We start from the raw sequence: 26,654 nt of genomic DNA on the forward strand, positions 1-26,654 counted from the left end.
TCCCTGGAAGAAACAGGCACATACTGTATAAAAAGATGTTACCTTTGACCCTGACTAATATAATTCTCCACGGTGGTTTACTTCTACAAATAGTACAGTGTGTAATTTGTGTGGTCTGTCCCTCGTTGCGTGTAATGGATTAGTTTTGTGCTTATCGCAGAGGGATATAATGTTGTAAGAAACTAGTCAGGTCATAAACTACATCAACTTTGCTATCTTACCTCAGCCTGGCTGCTGTTTACACAAATTGGCCATGGACTCAAACAAAAGCTGGAAAACTCCCAGGAAACCATGCAGGGGAAGGGAAGAAAAGAATGATGAGAGGAGAAGAGACAGGGAAGCACAACAGGCCACGGTGAAAGACGAGATGGAAAACACACAGAGATTATAAGGATCTTTTTAATTTCATGGTTTCACGGAGTGGCCTACTGATAGTTTATGGACAGTATGTGATTTGAATCACTCCAAAGCTTTGTGAGCAAACTTATTAAGCTTATATATCAGTTTGTGGAACTTTTTGAAAAAACACTCCATTCAGAAAACTACACTACTATATTCAAGTGAAGAATTCCTGTCGACTGTCCTTGTAAAATCTGAAGAGGTCTGTTGCCAGAATGGAGAGACCAAACCCTGAATTGCTAAATACAGTGAACCGCCCCAACCACACTCCACAGTCTGCGATGGATTATTTATCAAAACTATCTGCAGCATCTATGATAAAAGAAAATAATCACTAAGTGTGAAGTCTGTTATTGGTCAGCAAGATGTTCCAAGGATTCCATCCACCCTCCCATGGGCTAACATGGGATAGTGTAGAAAGAGGAGACAGGAGTTTTTGGGTTGGGAAGGTGCCAGGTTTTTGAGAAATCTCTGGGCATCTGTGTTGAAATGGTGGGAGCTCCCTTCTACTGAAGCAATTTTCTCACTTTCTTGCTTATCTTGGATGCGTTTTCTGCCTTCAGTGCGCCAGTGATTGCGGATGAAATCATGTTGAGCGATGTCTGCTTTGGACTTGGTTTTTCTTGGGCAGCGCTGCCCACCCAGAAGAACACGCTGATCTTTCTCTTGTATCAAACAAGCTACTCTACTCTACTTTCCTTCCCAAAGAAACACAAATAAATTCCTTTTAATCAGTCACAGGTTCTTCGGAGGCTGATTTGGAAGGGATGTAATTGAAACTAAAGGTAACATTATTCATGAGGTGCATGTGCTTTGTTAAACTTGATTTCTTTCTCCCAGTGCTGGCCTTTGATAAACCAGAGGGTGAGCTCATAACAGTTTAGACGAAGACGCGATTATTCAAGGCAATAAGGTAGGGCTTTGAAATGTCTTTCAAATACTCTCTGTGTGAACTGTACATCTCATGCAGCATGGGAAATAAATTATATAAATGATGAAATGCAAATTCTCCAACACTATGAGACATCCTTGGCTCTCACTTCCTGTCAGTCTTATTTCTTCACCGATTTCCTCTCTGCGCTGGCTTCTGTCGCTCTCTGGAAGTGCTGGGGGGATGGGGGCGGGGGGGTGCTGAGTTCAGGTCCTCTGAAAGTGGATCCAAACTGCGTGCTAACGAGAATGCCGGGCCTAACAGGGACTGACAGCATCCACACACACACATATATATATATATATATATATATATATATATATATACACACATATGTGTGTGTGCATGTTTGTGTGTGAGGGTTGGGAGTAGGTGTCAGAGCGTGCCAAAAGTCTGTGTGCATTTAATATGAGAAGGCAAACATCGCCGCTTAGATGTAATAACTCAATAATAACATATTTTCTCACACACACGCATGCAGGAATGCGCCTGCACTTAAAATGAGAGCGAAATTGCACCCAAACACACACAAACGCGCTGTTTAAATACATCATTCAGTCAGCTATTATAACCTTTAAAGAATACGAATGGAAAATGCTGAACCGTGGCCATAACCAGCAGCTTTCTTTCCTCATATATTTGGGCTCAGATTAAAAAAAAAAATCACATGGGTCACAGGGTGAGGGAGGAGAGACACGAAGAAGAATAAAACAGGTGTTAAATCAGCCGGAAAGTCTGTGGGGTCAGCGTTAGACACAGGAGACGAAAAAGTGTTGAAGAGAAATTGTCCAGGGAGAGAATGACTGTGAGCGAGATGGAGATACAGGCAGCCAAGAGGGTCAAGCTGGGAGCGAGGGAACAGTCAGACAGTTTCAGATGAAAGGAATCCAACCGATCCCCTCAATGATAAACATGTGTCTGTGTCACCCGTCCCAGGACTCTGCTCTCGCCTGTGTGTGTGTGTGTGAGATAGACGGTGTGTGTATGTGATTGTCTGTATCGTTACTGACACTTTTTGACTCCTGACGCTGACAGTGCACATGTTGATATACATTTACATACACACGCTGACACCTCATCCACCATTTCAGCAACAGAAGGGGGGAAACACCCTGTGTGAGTGTTAACTGACACAAACCATAACACACTCCACACACACACACACACACACAGCACTGGAGCCAGATAACAAAGCACTGAGTCTCCTCTAGAGTTCTTGTCACCTTCAGCCTGTCCTCACCTGCTCTCCCAAACAGTAGACAAAATAAAGTGAGCAGTGTATTCCTTTCAATACTACTACTGAATTCATTCAATTTATCAGCAAAATGTGTCATATATATAAAGCGCCCCTAGTTTGTGAGCTGAAATCCTGATCACAAAGCTAAACCTTATATCTGATTGACAATGATGTTTATTTTGTAATGTTTAGGCATAGAAATAAAATAAGTTACTCAGGTTTGGGCAAATTATATGTACAAAATATGACATGGCACTTTAGATTTAATGTAATATTAAGTGTATTTCTATGTTTTCATTTACTGATATTAGTAAGATATATCCCATCAACATAAAGTTTCATGAAAAGCACTTTTGTGTTTTGTGTAGCATGTTTTCTTGCTAAACCTAAGCAGCAGGTGAGTGTTTTAGAAACAGTGAGTAAAACCGGAAATGAACAATATAAAGAAAAATTAAGATAAGAAACACATCATATTTTTTCATATTTCTTTTTTCCACAATGTATCAATCTATGAGCTCCGTTTAAACATTGTCAAATATTCTTAACATGTTCTTGTGACAAATTGTAGTAAGACAATGAAGTTGAAGAAGTATGTAAATGAGAACTTGCACGTGACATAAGGCAGAAGCTACAGCAGAGCGTCTTGTGTGTTTATTTGAGTTCCCAATGATATTTGACAATGTACACAGGAGCAGTGCATGATGCAGAATAGTGAGAAATAAAAAAAATCCCATTAAATCCCAGAATACGATTAGCATCTTTCACTATATGGTGTATAAAATACTACAAACACAACATTATTATGAGATTCATCCTTCATTCACAGCACTCATTTTACTAAAAGTCCCCTAGCTAACTTTTTTTTTTTACAAAACTAACTAAACTATTTGTGATAATCATCTATTACATGACCTTGCATCTGCTAAAAGGATGTAGATGTGGAGACCAAGTTATTTCCAGTCTGCAGGGCTGCAACTAACTACTTTTTCTCTTAGAGGTTTTTGTACCTTTGGTCTTCCTCATGTGAGTTTTAGGGATTGGATGTGGAGGACGTGAGGTGAGGACACGGGGGGAAAAGGAAAGAAAGAAACCAAAAATTGTTCTGTATTGTTGTTTCCCGTCCTCATGTGACTGTGATGATGCCTTATACGAACAATAAAAATAACAGATCATAAAAACAAAACAACAAATATAGGAAGAGACGCGATACGAATCATGTTATTGATCAGGTCTGATCTGAAAGTTTGTTAAAACCTGACAAAGGTCAAAGCATGCACTTTTTTTGTTTTGTTCAAAGTCATGTTTTTACTATCCACTTTATCATCAGTCAGTCAGTCAGTCAGTCAGTCAGTCAGAGACCATGGCATCAGTCAAAGCTTCACCCCCTGAGAGATGGGGGTTGAGAGAAGGGCCTCTGTGGCTCTCTGTTGACTCACCCACCTTCTTGGAGCGTTGCCATGGCCACTGCCAGTCTGGCCTGAAGTGAACCAGGTGGGGGTGTATATATGCAGACAGAGTGAGCAGGGGGTCAGCGAGGGAGAGGAAATGAGGTGGAGTGAGGGAGATGGTGAGCGAGAGGAGAGGAGGAAGAATGGAGAGAGAAAGAGAGAGAGAGAGGGAGACTTTTGTTTTGGTGGGGTAAACATTCTCCAGCTTGTAGCTGCTGTTCAAAAGGTTACTGCAAACATCAGTGTTTGTCTGTGGGATATTTGTGTTCATCTGTAATTTCATTTTGTTTGTGTGTGTGCATGAACCCTGTTGTTTATACCATTGTTTATTTTATTGTGTCTTACTTCTTACAACAATGGCTGTGGTGAACAAGGTATTTATTTGAGAGAGCTTTAGAATACTACCATTATTCTCTTGTTGTGTGTGTGTGCATGTATGTGGCGCCATTAAAACCATGGCTACTCACCCTTAACCACACTTTGATGATTGGGTCATCGGCACACACTCATGCATGCAGGAGAACACATAAACACTCGTACACAGACTGCGGCGCGGCTTGAAGTGACTCCGCTTCTACTCTGTTGACTTTGACAGATATTGTTTTCAGTGACCCTTGAGTCAACGACATTGTGTGTGTTTGCGTGTGTGAGACACATCGCATGACAATCTTTTTTCAAGGAAGCACAGTGGAGCCTCAGCCTGGTGCTAAATCAATAGTAATCTAGTAAAATCCCAGTGTTAATTAAGATAGGCTTTGGCCCAGCAGGGAATGTGGTGAGATGGAAACAGAACTTCGAAAAGGAGAAAAGCTCCCATTAGTGCCACCAGTAATATGCATCAAAATAGACGAAGAAGAAGCCATTCTTCTTTTCCTCTCAGTGCACAGAGATACGGTTCAGACCAAACACTAGTCTGCTCTATACTACACAGAGAACCAATCCCACCTCACAATAAAAACTAAATGAACAGTTCTGTAAACTCAAAGCAGCTTTGACAGGAGATTGTTTCCTCTGTGGTGAGACTTGACCTATTAATCCGAGGAATGTGCATGTTTGTGTTTTTGCACGTGTCCGCGTGGGACTTTGAGAATGCGTTTGTGTTTGTTCGAGCGTCTGTGGCTCTACAGAGAGAGATAACACGAAGGTTAGGCCCGGGGGTCACAAAGAAGTGTGTGAATGTCAGGGTGTGAGTAAGGGACCAAAGCTTTTATCAGGTATAGCATAAAGATACTCAAGTTGATATCGCCGTACTGATTCTTTCCCGAGGTCACTTCCTGGCAAGTGATTTTCTTGTGGTGATGTTGTCGACTGACCTTTGCTTGTTTATAGTTTATAGTTTTGAGCAGCTGTTTCCTCTTGTCCTGGAAACAGAACAAGATGTAATATAATAATGAATACATGATATCAGAAAAAGAGAACAAAATAACAAAAGAAAAAAAATGCTCTAGTCTAGTTGGATACAAATCCACACTCACATTTATTATAATATCTGATGTCCATTACTTTTGCTGAGGTTTTTGTTCTTTGCCTTCCACCAAAACACAAACTGCCTGCATTGTGATCTCGTTTATCCATGACTCTCTCTCTCTCTCTCTCTCGTCTGCTTCAGCATTCCCCCTCCATGAGTGTGGCCTTTTTTAATGAGTTGCGGTCCATTTAAAGCCACAATCCTGTGATCTGTTGGTCAGGGTGACCACAAACCCTCAACACGGCTGACATAGTCTGCCCTTGAGCCGCTGCGGGCTGCGCTGAGAAGATCACCAGAAAAAAAAAAAAAAAAGCACAGACGCACATAAACAGATGTACAGGCTCATATATACAACTCACACCTACTGATCGCACACACACACACACATTAAATAAACGGAATGATGTGTCTTTCCCACAGACTGATCCCCTCTGTCAGAAGCCTGTGCTGAGCTGTGGTCCAAACCCAATGTTTTCCTTAATAGAGTGTATGGGTGCTAAAACTATTAGAGGCAGCAATCATAGTCTTAATCGTATTGGATTTCTTCGTACCAAGCACTTTCCCCCGGTTGGAGGCTGGGATGCATAATATGGAAGTGCATATGAATGTCTGCGCCTCACAGAAACGCAAGTAAGCAAGAAAGGAACGGTTTGTTTTTGCACGTAAGGGCATCTCGTAAAAGTGAACGTTAAACATTTGAGGGAAATGTTATGTGCTTTGGCCAGGATCAAAAACTAGATAAACACATCAAAAAAATTACTTTTTGTATAATGCTCATCTCTGTCTCTAAGTACAGCTGTGTTTTTACACAGACTGATTGATTGTGTAATTAAGAAATTTGGTTTAGTTGAGGACAAACAAACATAAATACAGATAAATACAGAGATAAAAAAAGAACAGCCAAGAATGTGACTGAGCAAAATAAAAATGGATGTATTTACTATTTACAAAGGGATAAATAAATGTGCACACCAGACGTGACAAAATATAATTTCGTACATGAAACGCACATTTTTAATTCACACAGCTGTCAAACAAAAAAAAGCAAAGAGAGAGAGAGAGAGAGAGAGAGAGAGAGAGAGAGAGAGAAAACCCGCACACAAACGCACAGAGACACAAAAATGAATCAAGGTTGTCAATAAATTCAGGAGATTATGAAAACATTCTCAGTGACTTGGCCTCAGCTCAAATCAACAAGGCTGAGTGTCTGTACTGCAGATTTATGAAATAATGAGAGTCTTATGAGAGCAGTTAAACGTCTCGTCTCTGATGTGACAGCCAGCGCTGATCCTAGTCAAGGCCAGCGAGAGGAAGAGCTACTAATCTATGGCCAGCATTACCGTAACCCCTCCACCACATGTCGTCAAGACTCTGCCTTCCACCTCCAAACCACTGGCAGCACAGAGGAGTTCTTTCCCATGTCCTATCACTAAGCTCACTTTCACTATACCTCCCACTTCGTGCGTCCATGAAATTTCTGGTGTTTGTTTTTCTGTTTTGCTCTGTCTCCACATTCCTGCTGAGTCTGCTCTCCGTCTTCTGCACGCTGTCACACAAATATTGCTTCCCTCTGTCTCTATTTACCTCCGCCTCTCGCAGACAAACACAAGCAAACACACTTCTGCACTTACACAAATACATGTTTTCCCCAACTCTCTTTCCTCCAGCGCTGATAAATGGCCCGATGTTGCAGACGGACTAATTTATGGGTTTGCTTGTAAAACATGATTCATTCTTGTACAATTCAGTTTTCATTATCGGTCTGCTGTCAACGTAAATAATTCCCATTATTCAATTACTACATAGTAGAGGTGTAACAACTCTGAACCAAAATCGAAAACCTCGTTTCAAAGGAATTGGGTTCAGAACTCACAGTGCTGTGCTGAGTGAGAGAGGGAGTAGAGCGGTGAGAACAGCGAAAAACAGTGTGTGCTTCTTTTACTGCTGTCTTTTTGTATCATATCCAGTTTTTCTGGAAGTTTTCCAAGAGGTTTTTCAGTATGTTTCTAAAAACTGAGGTTTAATCCGAACCATGAGTCAAAAACTGAAGTTCGAACCGAATCGTGGGTTTGGTGAACCATTACACCCCTACTACATAGGCCACAACCTTTACCAAGGAAGCGTCTTCTACGTTGTCTCCATCTGCACAAAATATTTTTTAAGTGTCCGTCCCTCCGTCAAGGGACAAAGGAGATGGCAAGGGTTGCGATTGGTCCTCAGGACAGGCCGAGCTAACGCTGCTCTGTGCTGGCTACTGTGCAGAGGAGGAGCTGATTACCGCCGACAACGTCGCTGCCAAACTATAAATATGTCATGTCTTAATACACAAACCACATGTTTAGACTAAATGGCTAATTTCTCGCCTCAAATTATCTTTAAACTGCGTTCCCTTTCTCTCGGACACCATTGCTCACTGTAGCCAAAAGCACAACAACCTTGCGTAGCGACCTCTACTGATCTGGCGGGAAATTTCAGTGCGTATCCGGCACCACCACGGAGAACTATGAAGGATAGAGGGTAAAGTATAAATGTGGCCTTAAGCTGATGCCCTAACTTCATGAATCTCTTAACATCTTAACTATGAAATGAATTCAGATTAAAGGATAAAATTTACATTTAGTTATCAAAACAAAATGAGCCATTCCCCAAAAAAACAAAGATGCATCTTATGAATGTTGGCAGTGCAATTCTTCAACATTTTCAAATGAGAGGACCCTGTTGCTGTTAATAACAAACCACTTTTCCCACATCCCTTTATGGAGAACCATGGTTTTAAAGATTTACAGGTTGCAGAGCTTTTCAACAAAGTGAAGTGAGGTGTATTCCACGACTAACAGCCAGGTAATACTCAAGTGGAGAGTTTGATTTTATGTTTCTGTCGGGGTTCAGGGTTTGTCGTTTTAAGTGGACTGGAAAATGAAGTGAAAAGCTGCAGAGGTAGGAGTTTTGATCCTATAATAAATAAGCGAATATTCTCCTGGAAGGCATTCACTCAACTGTGTTTTGTTTTTACATGAAATGTGAGAGAAAAAGTGAAATCGATGAATGGATCAAAGATGTAAATGTTAAATCAGTGATTTTGAAAGGTACAGAATGGAATTGTTGTGTTGGGGGAGCACTCAAACATCTTAGAAACACTTCTTTATACGCCATTTTCAGCTTTTTACCTGCACTTCACCACGTTCGACCACCTATTTCCCTCAGCTGTCATTTTGTGTTTCCTTCTCTTCACTTTGGTCTCCGTCACCAGCTGAGCTTCCACTTCTCTGTGAAGATTGTTGGCTGACATTTAAAGGCCTGCGTGGGAGTGTTTTCCTATTACCTTTCCTCAGTTTTGCGTGAGTGTGTGTGATATTGCGCTCTATGATCAGTCCACATGACGTGGAAGTGGATTAAGGAGTGTTCAGCTGTATCCCCCAGTCGGTCCAGCATATAGAAGCGTGTACAGAGACTGTTAGTCTCTTCATCTGCTTTTCATTTACACAGAAAGACGGATAAATATTACAGATGTTTGAGAGTTTTTCATGATTTTTTTTTGGCATCAGGCCAGAACAACACTGTCTCCTGCAGTGTGTGTGTATGAACACTATGCAAATGTTTCTGTGTGTGCGACAAAAAAGTACAGGACGGGATTTCAAAAGGCATAATAAAGAAGTCATTTAAAATTTCCTCAAAGGTGATCAGTTTACTGTCTACTCGATAGCAGACGTAGTAATTTACAATGCATACTGTGTAACCCTATGTTGCCATTTACACAAATCAGCTTTACACTTTCTCTATTTAACTATAGACTGCATATAAACATGTATGTAGTCTTCCAGTTTTAAAGTGATGTAGGACAGAGGTAGCAGTTAGCCACTAGAGGGTGACTCTGCTAGTTGCAGAAAGAACTCAGTTTGAATGAAAGTTAATGGTCTTAATTGGTAATTACAGGTCTTCTGCAATAGCAAATGATGTCTGTTTAGTCAGTTCTGTCCCAATTTAGAGGAACATAGAGGTTAAAGTACAGCACATATGAGTTGAAAACATGCCTTGTTGCGGGCAAATTGTCTTTTGTACACAACAGGTGCAGCCAAATCTTTATTTCTTTCCAAATTCCATTTTTTTATACTTAAATTCCATTTTTTTCCCATTGAAATAATTCCGAATTAATTTCTTTCATTTATTACACTTATTTTACCTGCTAAACGTGTCTTAAAATGTGACTGACATACATACAACGTAATTAGTAATAAAATCTAAATATTTATTTATTTTTTAACGCAACATTTAACTTTTTTATCATGTGCTCTAAGTTTGAATACTTCAGACAAAATATTTTATGATGGTTTTCTTTTGCAATATACCTTATTTACTGGTGAATTTGTCAGAGGCTAAGCTCATGTTCAGGCTGCGAGAAACGGCAGTCGCTTCTTTATTCTGGGAAATTCTCTCCTTAAATCTGCCGTAATCTCGTAATCGTGCTGTGATTGTGTTTTGTAGAGGTGAGCTCCTTGTTTCTCCTTGTTCTTCTCATGAGCTTTAGATGCTAAGTGGTCATCGCTTGTGTTTTTACGGGTCCAGCCAACTGTGTGTGGCACTGGCAGAATTTCCAACACATCATTTTCAACATATCACCAACTTTTTGATCAGCGTGTTTGTCTCAGATTGATGCTTAGACATTGTTGTGAAGGGAAGCTGCACTGGTCCCACGCTCATAAACTACTGATCCCACCTTAAAGAGTTGATTCTATTTTCTTTGCTAAATTCCCTCAATTCTGTCCACATCGCATGAATCATAAGGCCCTATACAGATGCTTAGACTTTGCAGGGTTCACACACCCTCCAAATTTGCACAAAATCCAGGTGATTCCTGTATTCAAAAGCCATGTGACTCAACAGCCTCAGAAAAGACTCCTGTCATAGATACATGAGAAGTCTCTCTGGTGGCCTCGCGCTTGTTAAGTGCTGACAAATGTCGGTTGGAATAGTGGCGATGGTTGTGCACATTGTTTATGTTTGCGTGTCCTTCCCCACGCTTCGTTTCTGGCAGCTCTTACGTCCTTGTGGTGATGATTTGGACACAGCTTTTCTCATGGATGTACTAACATAATGTTTTGAAAAGACAGAGCAACATGACCCGAACTCACAGTGTAATTTCCACCCCTGGAAAAGTCCCATTTAACACTTAAACACATACGCTGCTTATTCTCAGCCTACTTTAAAGCTTGAAGCGTTTACAGTCTCTGTCTCTGTTTTTCTACAGGCTGAATATCCTTGCATGAAATTGAACATTTCTCCTGCTGATTTGCCGTGAAATGTTGTACTTGTGTGGGATTACCCCACTGAGGGGAGGAGAGGAGAGGAGAGGAAGTGTGGTCCCCTCTCTCTGCTGCCCTGGACAATTAGACAGTTGGAACACTGTGCAATTGGTGCAGAGGAAGTAGGAAGGATGTAAAAGCTAAATAAACAGAGTGACAGTGGTGAAATGAGAGCCACCATCAAATGGAATAACATAAAGAACAAGAGCAAGACGAATGGGTAGCAGGGCGTTTAGAGGGTTTAACCTGGATCTTTGTGAATATCCAGGGGTGGGGAACGGAAGTAGGGCTGCTAAATGTTTGAGAATTGACGATTGATGAAGAGACTTGATGTCTTTTTGGAGGGACAGGGACAGTCTTGAGGATGAAGAGGCTTTGGGTGGATGATGAGGAGAGATGTGATGGACAAAGCTGGACAGCTGGGCTCCAGACCCATGAGAGGAGGAGGAGGAGAGGAGGTGCATAATGGGTCTGCTCCCTTCTCTCTTCGTTGTATCTCTCGTGGTTAACCGTAAACATCTGGCCTGCTGAATTTTGACTCTTTTACATTATGCCTCCTGCTGTGTGTCCTGCAGCTTTTTCCCCTTTCTTCTTTTTTTCCTTGTTATTTATCATCTTTTTCACTTGTTTTTTTCCTCTTCTCCTCATCCATTTACCTTCTAACCCTCCGATGACACAACATGCGGACTTTAACTCATACATAAAAGCCTCTCCACATATTACTTTCATACATGAATGTATGGTTTTTATGGCTATGCTCTGCTGAATTACACTCTATACTAAGGCGTCTGCGACTCTGCAGGAGAAATCCAATCTGCCTGTTGAATAGTGCAAACAAGAACAAATCAGTCTTGGATTCTATCTGAGGTGCACACACAATCCTTAACTGATATATTTAAAGAAAAATCACTTTGACTCAACATGACGTCATTTGAATATAATCAAAATGATGTGTGATGATTGAAGGCTGAGTGCCTGCCGGACTTGCACGCACACACAGAAAACCTCTGCAAGGATTCATCTCTTTAAAAGGGATGATTCAGTCACAGCTCCTTACTGTTTGGACTCTCGCTATTTCTCAATCTGGATTCATTTTTTCTTCTTTACACAATTTATGTCCATGCTTTAGATCTTGTACTGCTCTCGTGTTTCAGCCGGATCTCAGATGTGGATTCTGCACAGGACAAACCATTCTTTGGGAATTAATCTGTCTAAAACCATCAGTCCAACCAACGCAGACTGAGGGAGATAAGAGAGAGTGGCTGGGTCCTGGTTGGGGGCAGAAGAGGCATATTTAAGCATATACGGCTGTTTTTGACTGCTGCTTTCTCAAGCTGCTGAGAAGACCCAGCTCATCTGGTTTGGATAGCATCACACATCATAATGGGAGCTGGATAAATCCAATGGAATCCAATGAGAATGTTTCCCTTTGGAAAATAAGCAGTCTGTGAAACCTGTTAGGATTAGTGAATGCCATGATGTTACTGGTGGGCTACGAGCTTTCAGGGAAGATAAGTTAGAGTGACCTGATCTATAGGCTAGATATTAGCAAGGCCTTTTAATTCTATTTTCCTTAAAACAACAGGAGAACATCTGACAGATGTGTTGCCTGGTGAGATCATTTCATTTTCTTCAAGTCATTGATCCTGTAAGAAAATACTACAGTTTATTGGAATAAAGAAGATATTGGAATTCAATATTTTTGAAAATGATATTCGACTGGTGACGCCAAGTAAATTCACCCAACACCATCTCCATTCCTAATTCTTTTTTATTAAAATTGAACTTAGAAATCTTTGAAAGCCTCTTTAGGTTTCAGTAGATACAGCACTGCCAATAAGACATTTCCGCAGCACCTCATAAATGGACACATGTTTTCCTTTAAAGATAGCTAAATGAACACGTTTTAAACAAAACAACATTTTTTGGACTGGTGGACATTTTCATAAGGCTTAGTACTCAATGCAAGTGAGACAATGAGCAGAATTATCTGTTTGCTGTCATCACTGTCCAAAGCACCTGAGTCTTGTGATGTGAATCTGTTTGTTTTTGAGCTAGTTTCTACAATTCAGCAGGAAACTGTGTCAAATTTGCTCTGTTGTGGTTACAAGAACGAGTGTATGTTCAATAATATGTAGACGTAAGCAGTAAGGAGTGGCTGGCCAAAAACAATTACCCTAAAAGTTGCTGTACCACTGTGGAGCTGCAGACTCATGTTAAAGTTATGAATGCAATTTACATTTTTTATAGTGCAACTTTAATTACATTTACCTTCATAATAAGTATTTTGATCTCCATACATTCATTGACTTCAAAGATACATGTTTGTAATGTTCAGCCATGTTGTTCTACTCATATATTTATACATGCTTATTACTGCAGTTCTTTGATACTGAAAGAAAATGAAAAATTAGCACTTATTCCGCTCTATAATTTTCCACCACACTTTCACACCCCACAGCCTCCGAGGCTCATGGACAGCTGTGTGCTTTTTCATTCAGAATCAAGTGATACTTTATTATGTTCTCTGTTTTCTTGGGAGGCAGGAAAGCTGAGGATGACTGGCGCAGCAACTCTCCTTGCCAAGTCAAACAGCAGGGTTTATTTGTGGACAAGTGTAGGTAGAGCTGGGGTGACGCTGCCGCCACCCCCCCTTCAAAAGGCTAGAGATTCTTATGTGTGTGGGTGCCGATAAGTCTGCTTTCATTAGAGTAAAAAGAGACGAGAGAAAGGACAACAGAAGTTGATGAATGGATAAGAAAAGTACGAGGAGGAGGTGGAAGGTTAGAACATTTTCACTATAGTGAGCAAAGAGAGGGATATCTCCCATGATTAGACCCTCACCCCCTTCCATAGAGGGGGAAATATGACAGGACGGAAGGGAGAAAAGAGATGGAAGAAAGCAAGGCTTTCTGTGGAAGCTGCGAGCAGCAGGCTTCAGCCACTGGGATTGTCCCTCTGGTAATCCCTGGATTTCCTAGACTGAGACACGAGATAGACTTTCTGAGACAAAGAGAGAAAGAGAGGGGTTTGCGAGAAAGGAAGTTGGAAGACAAAGAGAAGCAAAGACAAAACTTCTCTTTAATTTCCTGCAGTATGTGAATTTGTATACAGGTATCGCCCAAAGAGGAACGTACTGTGTGTAATTATTACCGTGTGCATGTATATGAGTATTAAAGATTTAGAGGAAAGCATGGTTGCGGGTTTTGCTGCGGCTCATGCCAGATGTGATGAGTTGAAAGCTTACCGCTTACCTTCAAATGGGCAAGTGAAACGAAAGGTGCCGAAGTGCTGTAAAACTATTTTGGTAACACTCGGGCCACATTTAAGGTGTTTATATGCTTGGATGTTGTTGTTAAATCCTTTGACACGTCACACGATTCCCCTCAGAGTTAGACTCTTGAGGACCGTTAATGATAAAACTGTCCCGACTTTGATGTGGTCTTGTGTGACACCATCTTTCCACCCTAATGTATTCAAGGTGCTTTTCAGAGCTCGCATGGACTGAAAAGCTCAGACAGCAGCAAGCTTTTAAAAGACTCAAGCAACTCCGATATGTACATTCAAGCATGAAGCCGTAGTGTAAGTTAGAAGAAAATGAATGTGAAAAATTTTATGTTTCTACACTGAGACTGAATACGGGAAAGTGCACTCACACAAATTGGTATCCACCCTTTTTTTTGGTGGTTGCTCTGTGGGGAACAGTGATGAGGTATCGCACTTCTCCTATTCTTGGGTTGCCCTGGATGTTATTTCAACTCCCTACATCCTCTCCTCTGGTCACCCCGGGGTGCTGTGAACTCAGTCTCCTCTTCTCGTCTATAGCCGGAGCCCAGGGGGAAGCAGACTCGGCCCAGAGGAACCGCAGCAGTGCGTGTCCTGGGTCAAGGGTCTAGTTCTTCTCTTTCTCAAGCGATGAAACACAAGTGGCTCTCAGGGAGAGGAGAGCAGTGAAGGGGAACGCACCACCGAATACGATTGAACAGAGCAGAGATAAAGACTGAGAGGAAAAAAGTGAATTGTAACTGGAGATGGTTTCTCTCTATTCTCTCCATAAATTAAATTAAAAGGGAACTTCACCGATTTCACATTTAAAAGCATGGTTCAACAGGGAGCTAGAAGAAGAAGAAGAAGAAAAAAGTAAATTCTATGGGAAAGTAAGCATACTTCTCTATTTGATTTATCATGACAGTAAACTTTTGTCCTGAGGAGTTAATGGTCTGAACTGCTAGTGTCAGCTCTCCATCAATAGAACATTATTTTTGTAAACTATTTTCCCATTTAGAGGAAAATAGAAGATAAAGCATGACAAATAAGGGTGGTCACCAGTGTGATGTGACAGTTGTGGGCTTCTGCTTTTAAAAACTTATTGGTCAAACTGTGAATCTTGACTCTTTACAACAGGAGTTTTTTTTTTTCAACCAGAAGACTTTTTGTAAGTGTGAAGGACGGGAGTTTCCCTCTGTAGCCTGTCTGCATATCTAACTACCTCTGACTGAGCTGTGAGAGGTCAAGTTGCAGTGTGGGTACTGCTAATGTACCAGGTTTTGACAGAGTTATAGGAGTTCAATGCTAGAACAGTGCAGTCCTCTCTTAATAGGGGCTTGCTGTGAACACGATAAACACAGCACCGAGCGTTCAGTGTTTTAATCTTTACTGTTTTTTTTTATTTTATTAAGACCACATTTCCCATAAAACTTCTTACTCTCTGTGACAGAGATATTGTTGGAATATGTACCCCCCCCCCCCCTCTCTCTCTCTCTCTCTCTTTCATGTGTACTAGTTTGTCAGGAGAGGGATTTAGGATGAAGCCATCCCCTGGTGTAATAAAACAACTTGATTTGGGCAGTAAAGCTGTGGTTTTCTACCAGGGAGCCAAGACCCAGATAAGAAAGAGTAAGAATTGCGAAACATTGTTAAATTTTATCTTTACACATTTATTCTGAAATGATATAAGTTTTCTCAGGACATTTAAATAAAAACAAATGTATGCGCTGTGTTCAACACAATGCTATCAGTGCCTGTTGACTCCCTGCACACTGGAAATCATTTGTTTTACGGCTGAACGCACACAGAGACAACACAACAGTGCATTAGTAAAGTGCAAATTAGTTGGAGTGTGGCTGAAAACACACAAAACAATTACATTTTACGGGATAAATGCTAATTGCCCATGCCTCCCTCTGTGCTGCTGTTGTATACACACAAACGCTCCCTCAGTCAGTTATGACAGTATTATTTAACATAGAGTTAAGTAGCATATACATAATTGTTTACACACTGTAGCTTTAAGGTGTCTGATGTCATGCAAATGCAATGATGGGAAATTTAATTAATCTGTGTTTTGTGTAATGCAGGTGCCAATAAACAAAGAAAAAGTTAAAAGACACTTATTGATACGTACAGCTACGGTAGTTGCTTCACCACTTCACAAGTACTGGAATAGAAGGAAAAGTGTAGGAAAATACACAGAAAGACAAACATGCAGTAGAGGAGGGGAAGAGGGAATGTGTGTCGCAACAAAAACTTTTCAGTTCTCCTGCCTGATGCTGGCAGGAATCACCAGGGTTTCCTTAACCAGTCTGGTTATATGCCAGGCCTTTTGCCCATATTATGCCGACACTGAACTGACTTAAACAGAGGAGTCTCCCCCCATCTGTACAGCACATGCTCTTCTAACAAGGCTTTATTTGTCTTATACCATTCTTTCACACTTTCACATATCTGGTTTTTGTTCTCTGTTCTCTGTCCGTCTCATACCACTCCACCTCGCTCCCTTTGTTCTTCTTTCGCCTTTTTTCTCTGTCAGTTTGCAGAAAAAGTAGAATAGAGTCTGACTGTTTCACCAGACCTGAGGAAGTTACAGGTCAGGGAAGTACAGGCATATGTTTTATTTTATTTTTTAATGTCTTTATTTATTTTTCTAATCTGAGAATCTGTTGTTGATGATTGCTTTGCTTTCCTTTCCATTTATTTTTTACTGACTCCCAGCTGCCAACTAAACAGTAATCCTCGGTATTAGATCGTTTCCTCTTTGCCAGGCTTTAACGTTTGGCCTTCACAGTTTGACACTTCCTTCTCTTGTATCACAGCCTGAAACCCTTCAGTGCCGTCCATCACTCACATCCTCTGATTTTAGATTTAAGGAGGAATTCTAGGGGAGTGATGAAGTCGTCAAAAGCGAGCTCTCGCGGTTCCAGCACCTTGTCATCGGCACCTACTCATTACACACTCCAGTCCTGTAAAACCTTCAAACATGCTAACACTGTTAGCCTGGCTTTAATGCACTTTAAGGTCAATTGCTGCGACGTGCACACGGTGTTGATAAATGTCATTTTCACTCAGAAATATAAAAGATCTGTGATATTTTAAATGTTTTTCATTTGTTACTCCCTCTCCAGCCTGACCCCTTTCTTTCTGTTTTCCTTCCAGTGCTCGCTAATGAATTTTTGGAGTGCTTTGCTCAGCTTACAGGTTCCAAAAACATCCATATGCTTTGCTCCTTCCAGCTTTGTTCTTATAAATCTTTTTTTTCTTCTTCTTTAATTACAATTAGAGTTTCTCACGCATGTATTGAGACAAAAGAGAAAAGGAGCAAAGAGAAATCTGCAGTGGAGTAAACTGTGTGTGGTGAACAAACTGAGTCAGTGCTATAGTTACTTTGGAAAGGTCTGGCTGTTAAAGATCCAGTTTGACAGTGAGATTGGACCACTTCACCATGAGAACAACCACTCCGTCTGTCAATACATACGTGCATGCGCACACACGTATTTACTCTGATGCATATAAATTCAATGTGTACACACACACACACACACACACACATAGGGAATGTTTTTCCTCTTTCTCCTCTTTCTCACACTGATTGACATGTGCACTTATTCAGCCCGGCACACACTCAGGCGCCATGGTTACAGCTGCAGTGATGTTCAATCCCCGGGAGACGGACAATATTGAAATAAGAATTCCCTTTACAACATAACGACATGCACACACGCACGCACAACACACACAGACACACTCCTTTCTTCCCCTCCATCCTCTAATTCTCCCACCCTCCCTGTCATGTCACGTCTAGTGCAGTTTGCCATGTTAAGGGCAAACTACTAACGCTGGCTGCGTTACAGAAAGCCACAGGTGCGCGCGCTCTGCCAGCCCGAGACCTTGACACCGCCCATGAGACATGCTTTGGTGTTGCTTTTGGAAAAGAGTGCCAAATATACTTGGGCTGGGGGCAACTTGCTGGCAAAGACTCAGCAACTGCAAAAGCCAAAGGAGCTACTGTAACTAGTTAGTCAGGTATTATCCTCTTTGGGCCTGGCGTCACACATCCACATTACCCAGAATTTAGAGCAATAAAAAGAAAAAAGAAATCCTATGTGAGATGTAACTAGAAAATTAAATGAGGTATAGTGTCATTACTGAGTCAGTAGGGGTGCTTCTGGGAATGGGAAGTCTGGTGCTGAGCTGAGAGAAGCATGAAAACCAGCTTTTTTTCTGAAGTGGTCACAGGTTTGCTGGAGGCCTCTTCTTTGATTATGCGCCTCTGGCAGGGTGATGATTGGGCGCTAAGCATAACAAAAAAAATATGCTGGATGAAGTTTATGTCAAAAAGTATAAACAGGATCAGACTGCATTCTTGGTCGTACAATGGGAGGGAGAGAGGCCTCAGGATCCAGTGCTGGAAGAGGCGAGAGGAGGAAGTCGACTCTTGGAGTGAAAGTGGCGAAAGAGCTGGCAAAAAGAAAAGGGGATAATGAGAGTTACTGTATATGTCGTTAGCTCATCAGTTGTCACGTCGCATTAGAGAGATTAAATACCCTGAACAAAGTCAAAACTTCACAAATATAATGATCTCAGCGTCAGAGTCACAAGGTTGAGCTTTGAGCGTGGTTGTGATTATCCCAGCATTAAGGTTACCTGGAGTTGAAGCATTCAACATACACAATATGGGCATTTATGATTGCAAAAAATATAACTTAATTGCAAGAATTACGACGCAGCCTTTTGACATCTGCTTCAGTCAGTTGTGCAGCTGGATCGGCCTTAAGCTGCTCCATAAATCATGCAGGCCAGGATGCTGACGTTCTTTCTGCAGTGTTTTCCAAAAGTGCTGGTTAAGGTTCTTGGTAATTAGTGTGGTGTGATTTGAAGATATGATGAGCTGAGTCACTTTTTTCACATCAAGCAAATAGAAAATGCTTCATTGAGAAAACTTTGCAGTGATTGACAGCTTGTTCCTGGTTGCAGGGACAGTCAGAAGTGGTGCGGGAGGGCGGAGGCTCAGAGGTTAACCCTCAGTGTCACAGACAGCTGTGTAGTCATTGGCTGGTTGGTGGCTGCACACTGTAAATTCTCTCTAAAGAGGGTTCACTAGTGATTTTAATGGGCGCTGTAAATCTAAGGCACCCTGGTCCTGGTGAAAGAAAAGTAACTCTTATTTTTAAAGGATCTCGCTTTCGCTCTCTGTTTTTCCCCTGATCTCTGCTCCATTCAGAAGAAACTCAGTGGAGTGTAACCATTTATTTTTTAGGAGCAACACAACTGGCACAATTTCTCCCTACACTCTTAGAAATAAGGGTTCCAAAAGGGTCCTTCTACAAGGGCTGAGGTTCTACCTGGAACCATTTGCTTCTGAAAAACCCTTTTCCCGAAGAAAGGATTTTTCAAGGGTTCTTGGTAACACTAATGGTTCTAGTAAGAAATGTTTTGATCTAGAGAACCCTTTAAAACCGCTTTCCTGAATAAAGGGTTTTAAAAGGGTTCTTGGTGGAACCCTCCAAAAGGGTACAGAAACTTTATAAAAAGGTTCTACCTGGAGCCAAAAAGGGTTCTCCTTTGAGGACAAGCCAAATAACCTTATATGGTTCTTCTTAGCACTTTTATTTCTAAGAGTGTATAGATAATACCTCTTCTGCATGTGGCAGAGAAATCCAAGTTCGTAGACACAGAATCTAACAGCAGACCTGTGTTTTGTCATCTTTCACTGTCTCCCTGCAGGTGCTGTTTGCCTTGAACCAGACGCTGCTACAGCATGAGGGAGTTCGAGCAGGAAGCCTGCAGGGCTCCTACACCACTGAGGACCTCATAACACACTACAACTGCGGTGACCTCAGCTCCATCATCTTCAACCATGACACCTCACAGGTTTGTCCACTCTATTAAACTTTGGAACATCTAACTCGTGGAGGCAAACCTCTGTTTAGAATCAAATCCTGGTTTGTCAGGATGGTCAGTGGTCTTTCTGTGTCTGTGTGGCTTTTCTGCAGGTACTTGTCCAGATTGAGTATCGAGTCTTCTATGCTGGCAATTGGTAGAAATACAGAAGTCAATGTTTGTCACTTCTTGCTTGGGCACTGTGACCAACCTAAATAGCATCAACATTTTTTGCTGACCAAAAGTTATAAAAGAGAGTCCAGTCCATAGTCACTGAATGGATTTAGCTTAATTCTCGTTCATTTGTGTTCACACTTAAACACTGGTCTCTGGTGCTGATTCCCTAACATATGGGAATATATATATATATGTACAAACTGTAGTATGACAATGTATGTTTTTCCAATTTAATGAAATGCAGATAACATGCACATAAATACATTCTACGGCTTGGAAAAAAATAGATTAAAGGCAATATTTACAGGCTTGATTAAAGATGAAAAGAGCATATGAGTGAGTACTTTACCAGTTCTTTGTTAAAGGTTGGCGATGCACTACAATTAAGTGTCATTTTTAAGTCATTGTGTCATTCCATGACTTAATAAAGTGACAGTGCATGACAGATAAAGTGCATTCAATAAAGTGATGAAAAGCTTACGGACATACAGACGTTAGTGTTCAGCAGATTTATTGTCTTGGAAAAAAAAACGTTCACATTCCTTGAGCCACTTGTCAAACTGTTCAATACAAAGATGACGTCAAGGGTGTTGTGTTGTGCCAGATGGTGCATTTTTTGGTAAATGTAGCAACAATGGTGCACTCACTGGCTTGATTCTGATGCTTTCTCACTTTGGGTAGAATAAAGTGATGACAGCCGATCTTCAATTTAAGTTTGCAACCAGCTAACATCCACTTCACCGTCTCATCACCTCAGTCTTTTAGGCTTGCATGTCACTTCCACAAAGCTGCACATTACCATATTAATCCCTCCCAACCTCAAGTTACTTGATAGTGTCACACTTTTTTAGCTCTGGACTAAATACACCATCTCATCCCCTGTAGCGCCATGCTTCCTAACATAGCCTCTGCTCCTGGTGTGATGGCCTGCTCATCCGTCTTCATACTGAGCTGTCAAAAGGTCATTCGATATCGTTCACACACACGGTAAAGACATCACTCTCCATCTCCACCTTCAAATTCACATTCAGTGGAAGACCATCCTCATTATACTATTACGTCCCATGCTGATCTAAAGTGTCATTAAATATAACACGCCGTATATTCACCGCTGAACTGCAGAGAGTGCAATTTGCAGTAGAGACACAGTCAAATGTTCAGACATCTTGGCTCTATTGTTAATCCCCCCGAACTCTCCTTGTCTGTTTTTATCCATCCTTTGCACAGCTGGGGCCGCAAAGAGCTTTTATTTATTTATGTTACCTGCTTCATACCAGTTTGTCTCTGCTCCTTATATCTCAATAACATGTATCAACATTTCCCAGCATATGCTAAAGCAATTAGGTTGTCCACTTTGGCGCCTTCCTCTGTAGCCTGGAAAGCTTTGAGGGCTTAAAAGAGCAGGTGTTTTTGATAGACAGGACCTTTTCCAGAGTTCTCCAACACCCACGATGCTCTCCCAGCTCTATCTTCATTATGTGAGACAGAGGTCGATGATGGGCCCCAGAACACGGCACAGTAGAATGATGCAAGGGGATTTAATGCATTTTAACACTCAACTGCTTCCAAATCTATCAGAGATACAAAGTCAAAATGAGACAGAAGAAAAACACTTGGATAGAAAAAATGTTTTATCATATCATGTGGTAAACGTTTATATTGTGTCATGTTAAGGGGAAAGAAAACAGAACATGTACAAAATGTAAAGGAAAAGATGAAAAAAAAAATGCTTCAAACAGGGAAATCAGAGAGGGAAAGAAAGAAAGAGTTGGCAGGATAGACTGATGAAGCAAATGAGTGCAGAGAAGCAGAGGAAGGAGAAAATATCTCACTGTCACTCCACGTTTCCTGTCCAGGTTGGAACAGAGAGCAGCTTATGGACTCCTGCGATTACTTATCTGCATTTACTGCTGCACTCCCACCTTGACCCCTCTCTGACCCAACCCTTTCTTTTCTCCCATCATGAAACGCTCACACTACCCTCACTCAGTGGAGCAATGATGAAGCACTCCTCCTATCTCACTCTTTAACTAATTTAACTTATACTCTGGTATACGTAAAGTCATCCATCAGGCTAAATAGTTTTTTTTTTAAGTCTGGCATTGTTTTACCACTTAACTGCTGTATTTAGAAGCAAATAAATGAACCGTGTAATGTGGCTTAAAATATACAAACCATTTGGATTTGATCAGGTCTTGAATTCAGCAAATGCCAAATAACAGTAAAAAAAACAAAAAATGTATTGGATTGATTTTAGTTGCTTTTAGTTGCTTTTATTACAATATTATCGAAATGTGGCTCTGGCTCTGTGAGAGTGGAGGGAGAATCAGCTCACTGCAGTCAGGTGTGTGTGGCACTGATGAAGCTCAGGTGAGGAGAGTGTTCATATACCCTGAGTCTGCACTGCTCTGTTTTGTCTCATTGTCTCACCTTCAGAGGCAGTGAGAGGTTCTCCCTGTGGCTTCTTAAGTTGTCGGTGTATCTATAAACACCAACTCAGAACTTTGTGTGTGTTTGATTCCAATTGCCTGTTTCCCAGTGTATAAGTTGTGGCGCTGGAGACTTTGCTGTGACTTCAACTTTTTGGGTTATCAAAGGTCTTGCGGGCTTCCTTTGCCTTTCGTTTCGTGTTTTGTGGGTCTCCTGCACAATTCTGGTTTTAAATCAGCTGACATTATATTATAATGTCCCTTCTTTCAGACAAGGCCCTTGGGCTACATCCAGATGTCAGTGGCCAGGAAGCAGCCAAACGCCTTCTTAGGTTACGCTCTTCAAGCTAAGCAGAATTTTCAATTCAATTCTGAACTTTAGCTACGGAATCAGGTTGGATCAGGGATCCCTTAACGATGATGATCAGGAACCTATACAAATAGGACACACACGGCTTACTTCAGTGGAAAAACAGAGGTGTATAAGCAGTAGAGTTTGTCTATACTGTGGGAGGGTGGGTCACTTCACTCGCGTGCCCTGCAATGCAGAAATATGATACGCAGGGAAACAAGTAATAACTTAATAATTCCCCACCTGTGGCCAATAATCACATTTTTTCTTTTGTCCTTTGAGTTATTTTGGGATGGACACCGGTGCACCTTCTCTGCATTTGTTGATTCAGGAGCAGCAGGTAGTTTTATAGACTCAACCCTGACCCGAAATATCAGATTACCCATTTTTGATATTCCTTGTCCACTCGCAATCACTGCAGTGGATGGGAAACCCTTTTGAGTATGGATATAGTTGAGAAGGTCACTTGTCTGATCTTCATTCGCATTGTTAATCACAAGGAAGAGATTAAGTTTTTCCTTATTGATGCACCTCAGGTACCCCTCATTCTGGGATAACAATGGCTCAAGGAACACATCCCTCACATCAATTGGAGAACTGGGAAGTTGTTGACCTGGGGCCCAGACTCTGTTCAACTTCAACCTTTGGGTCTTGAGCTTCCCAGTTCAGTAGGTCTCACATGTTCTACCCCCAGTGATCCACTGACACTTGGGGCTCTGGAGTTCTCAACTCCTTCTGATTCTTTGTCCTCTATGTCTCTTTTTGCCAATGGGCTTCCTGCAGAGTATGCTGAACTTGTTTGAAGTCTTCAGTAAACAGAAGGCCTTCCTCCCCATAGGCCCGATGATTGCTCCATCAAGGGTCCTCCTTCACTATTCCATTGGTCCCCAGATACTGAGAAGGCATTTTCAGAACTGAAGAGAAGGTTTACCACCGCAACAGTCCTGGTTCACCCAAACCCGTCAATACCGTTTGTTGTTGAGGTTGATGCCTCTTATGTGGGAGTCGGGGCAGTTTTGTCCCAACGTTCGCCAAATGACCAAAAGCTCCATTTGTGTGCATTTTTATCTCGCTGTCTTCTACCTGCCAAGAGAAATAATGATGTGGGTAACAAGGAACTGCTTGCTGTAAAGTTGGCTTTGGAGGAGTGGTGCCATTGGCTTGAGGGTTCCAAGCATCTGTTTCAGGTCTAGACAGACCATAAGAATCTGGCTTATATCCAGCAGGCCAAACGCCTCAATGCTCACCAAGTTCGCTGGGCCCTGTTTTTCAACAGGTTTGATTTTAACCTTTCATGTCGTCTATCAAGTCGGTGAGATCACCTAGCTCGCCGATTTGAGTGTTCAGGTAGGGACAGTTCTCCATTGTGACCCAATTGCATTCTTGCCCCATTCACCTGGGAGATTGACACTCTGGTTCAGGGGGCTCAACAGCAGGAGGCAGACCCAGGAGGGGGGCCCCCCAGGCTGTCGGTATGTTCCGGCAGGAGTGCGATTACAAGTGCTCCAGTGGGGTCACTCCTCACGCCTCACAAATCCCTAGGTGTTCGTCGCACACTTGGTTTTCTCAAACGGAGATTCTGGTGACCTCGGATGGGGAGAAATGTCAGCAAGTTTGTGGCAGCTTGCATTATTTGCACTCCAAACAAGACGTCACAACAGCCTCCTGCTGGTCTGCTCCGGCCTTTACCTATTCCAAAGCGTCCTTGGTCTCTCTCAGGACTACCTTCATCTAAAGGGTTCACTGTCATTATGGTTGACCACCTTGGTGATGGAGAGTTTCTTGTGACTTCAACCTTTTGGGTTATCAAAGATAATAATACCCTAATGAATGTTTTGTAGTTTGACTGATTCCTCTGTTTCTACGTTGAAGTATGTGGAACTAGTTAATCGACAAGTACAACCATCTCAAACATGGCCAAACATGACCATATACAATACAAATAACTGTAAAATAATAATAATAATAATCATGGGGAGAAGAAGAGGAGAAAATGGCCTGTCTGAATATACCAAAAAAAGGATTAAAATCAATGCAACAGTGTTTATAGAGTCAACAGTCAGATACGGTTCACATTCAATTTTGAGCACCATCTGATATGGCTCCAACTGACATCACTTCTGTGAAAGCTCCCGCTTTGAAGTGCATCGCAAATGACAGAAATGAATACTCAGATTGCAGTAGGTGTGAATCAGAACATTTCGATGTGAAACAGATGTGCAGGAGAGGGAGTGAGAGAAAATGTGTCAGATAAGGATTCTGGATGAGCACTGGAGAAGCAACACCTTGTTCACATGTGGTACAATAAATCCCCCATGCGCTCAGGATTCAGACACCTCACACATAGACACACGCTGATTTACGCACCATTTGCAGCAGCTCTGCTGTTGTGTCAACTTGTAACTCAGTTTTAGATAGACAGAGGCTGCACGCATGCATGTGTGTGTTCCTGTCACACTCAATACGATCCCAGATTTAACACATCTTGCACTCAAAACCACAAGGACGCACAGAGACATAAGAAGAAAGACAAGGCTCTGTTTCTTCTAACTCCAAGACCTCAATCATTTGATTTTTTTTCCAACCTGAAGAGGAAAAGACAAGACTGGCGTCCCCAGGTTTGCTTCACACACTCATACTAAAATGAAGAGGAATGAGAGGTATTCTGTATGTGAAGGCCACTGTGGTTGCGTGTCATTCTTGGTAAAGCGTGTTACAATCTTCAGTCTCACCATTAGATGTCAGTAATTCTTATAAACTGGACATTTAACATCTAATACTGATATTATTCTGCTCTGCAAAGTAGGCAGTGTGGAGGTGAGGAAGAGAAGATGAAGGCAGTCATGCAAACAAACAACTTTTAAAGTCGGCCATTATATAATTAAAATATGTGGAAAACAAGTTTGGCAACAACTGAAGTTGACCTAAATTTAGAAAACTATTTTCTGGCGGCTAATGATATGTTGAAGCAACAGGAAATGGGGAACACACTGGTTTACTTGAACATGACATACCTCTGAAATTGTATGTTATTATGTCAACAGGTAGAGTTAAAAAAAAATATCTGCTGAATTCTGTTGACCTTTGCTCATCCTCAGATTAACACTGTTGTTTCACTGTGCAGAGTAGAACAAACAACAACATGGCCTCTCTTTGCATTGATTGACTCTTGATGCCGCAATTAATTTAATTTGAATTACTCACATAAAAAATGCAGAAACATATATCCACTCTCTCTGCTTTATGTGTTATTTCTGCTTCCTAAACATTCTGTTGAACTGAGTCTGGCACTGGTCAATTTCTGTCAAGCCACAGCACCCGTATGTGGTCCACTTCTTTCTGTGCGGTGTTTTAAATAATTCACTCTCTCTGTCTTTTACTTTCTTCCAGCTGCCTCACTTCATCAACAGCTCTCTGCCAGACCATGACCGTACGACTGCCCAACAGATTGACAGCTACTTCCGCCAGGAGCTCATCTACAAACGCAACGAGCGCATGGCTCGCCGTGTGTCCGCCCTACTGCAGAGGAATCCTAACCAGACGTTCTTTTTTGCTTTTGGTGCAGGTGAGCCTTTCACCCTATGTCAGCTGCTGATTGGCACAGCTCCCCCCGTGACCCTCATGTGGAGGTTAAAGTGGTAGAAGATGGATGGAGGGATGAATGGTGATGTGTAAGCATTCTTTCCAAAGATATACTGATTGGATCTGAGTGTGGGCGTTTACATTTTAGCGTAGAGTGAAAGAGCGATCAGGTTTC

General features: G+C 41.6%; 1 protein-coding gene across 1 annotated transcript in view; it reads left to right on the top strand.

Moving 5' to 3' along the window:
* The window catches only part of trabd2b (TraB domain containing 2B), a gene marked incomplete at both ends in the record, with an annotated part of 65,308 nt that overhangs the window by 17,201 nt on the left and 21,453 nt on the right, over positions 1 to 26,654 (top strand). The window contains 2 exons of the mRNA XM_083888186.1: positions 19,784 to 19,930; positions 26,288 to 26,462. Of these exons, the coding sequence (XP_083744312.1) occupies positions 19,784 to 19,930; positions 26,288 to 26,462 (322 nt within the window). The remainder of the gene's footprint in view (positions 1 to 19,783; positions 19,931 to 26,287; positions 26,463 to 26,654) is intronic.

Source organism: Microchirus variegatus (genome assembly GCF_963457635.1).
Source record: "Microchirus variegatus genome assembly, chromosome: 4".
Lineage (NCBI taxonomy): Eukaryota > Metazoa > Chordata > Actinopteri > Pleuronectiformes > Soleidae > Microchirus > Microchirus variegatus.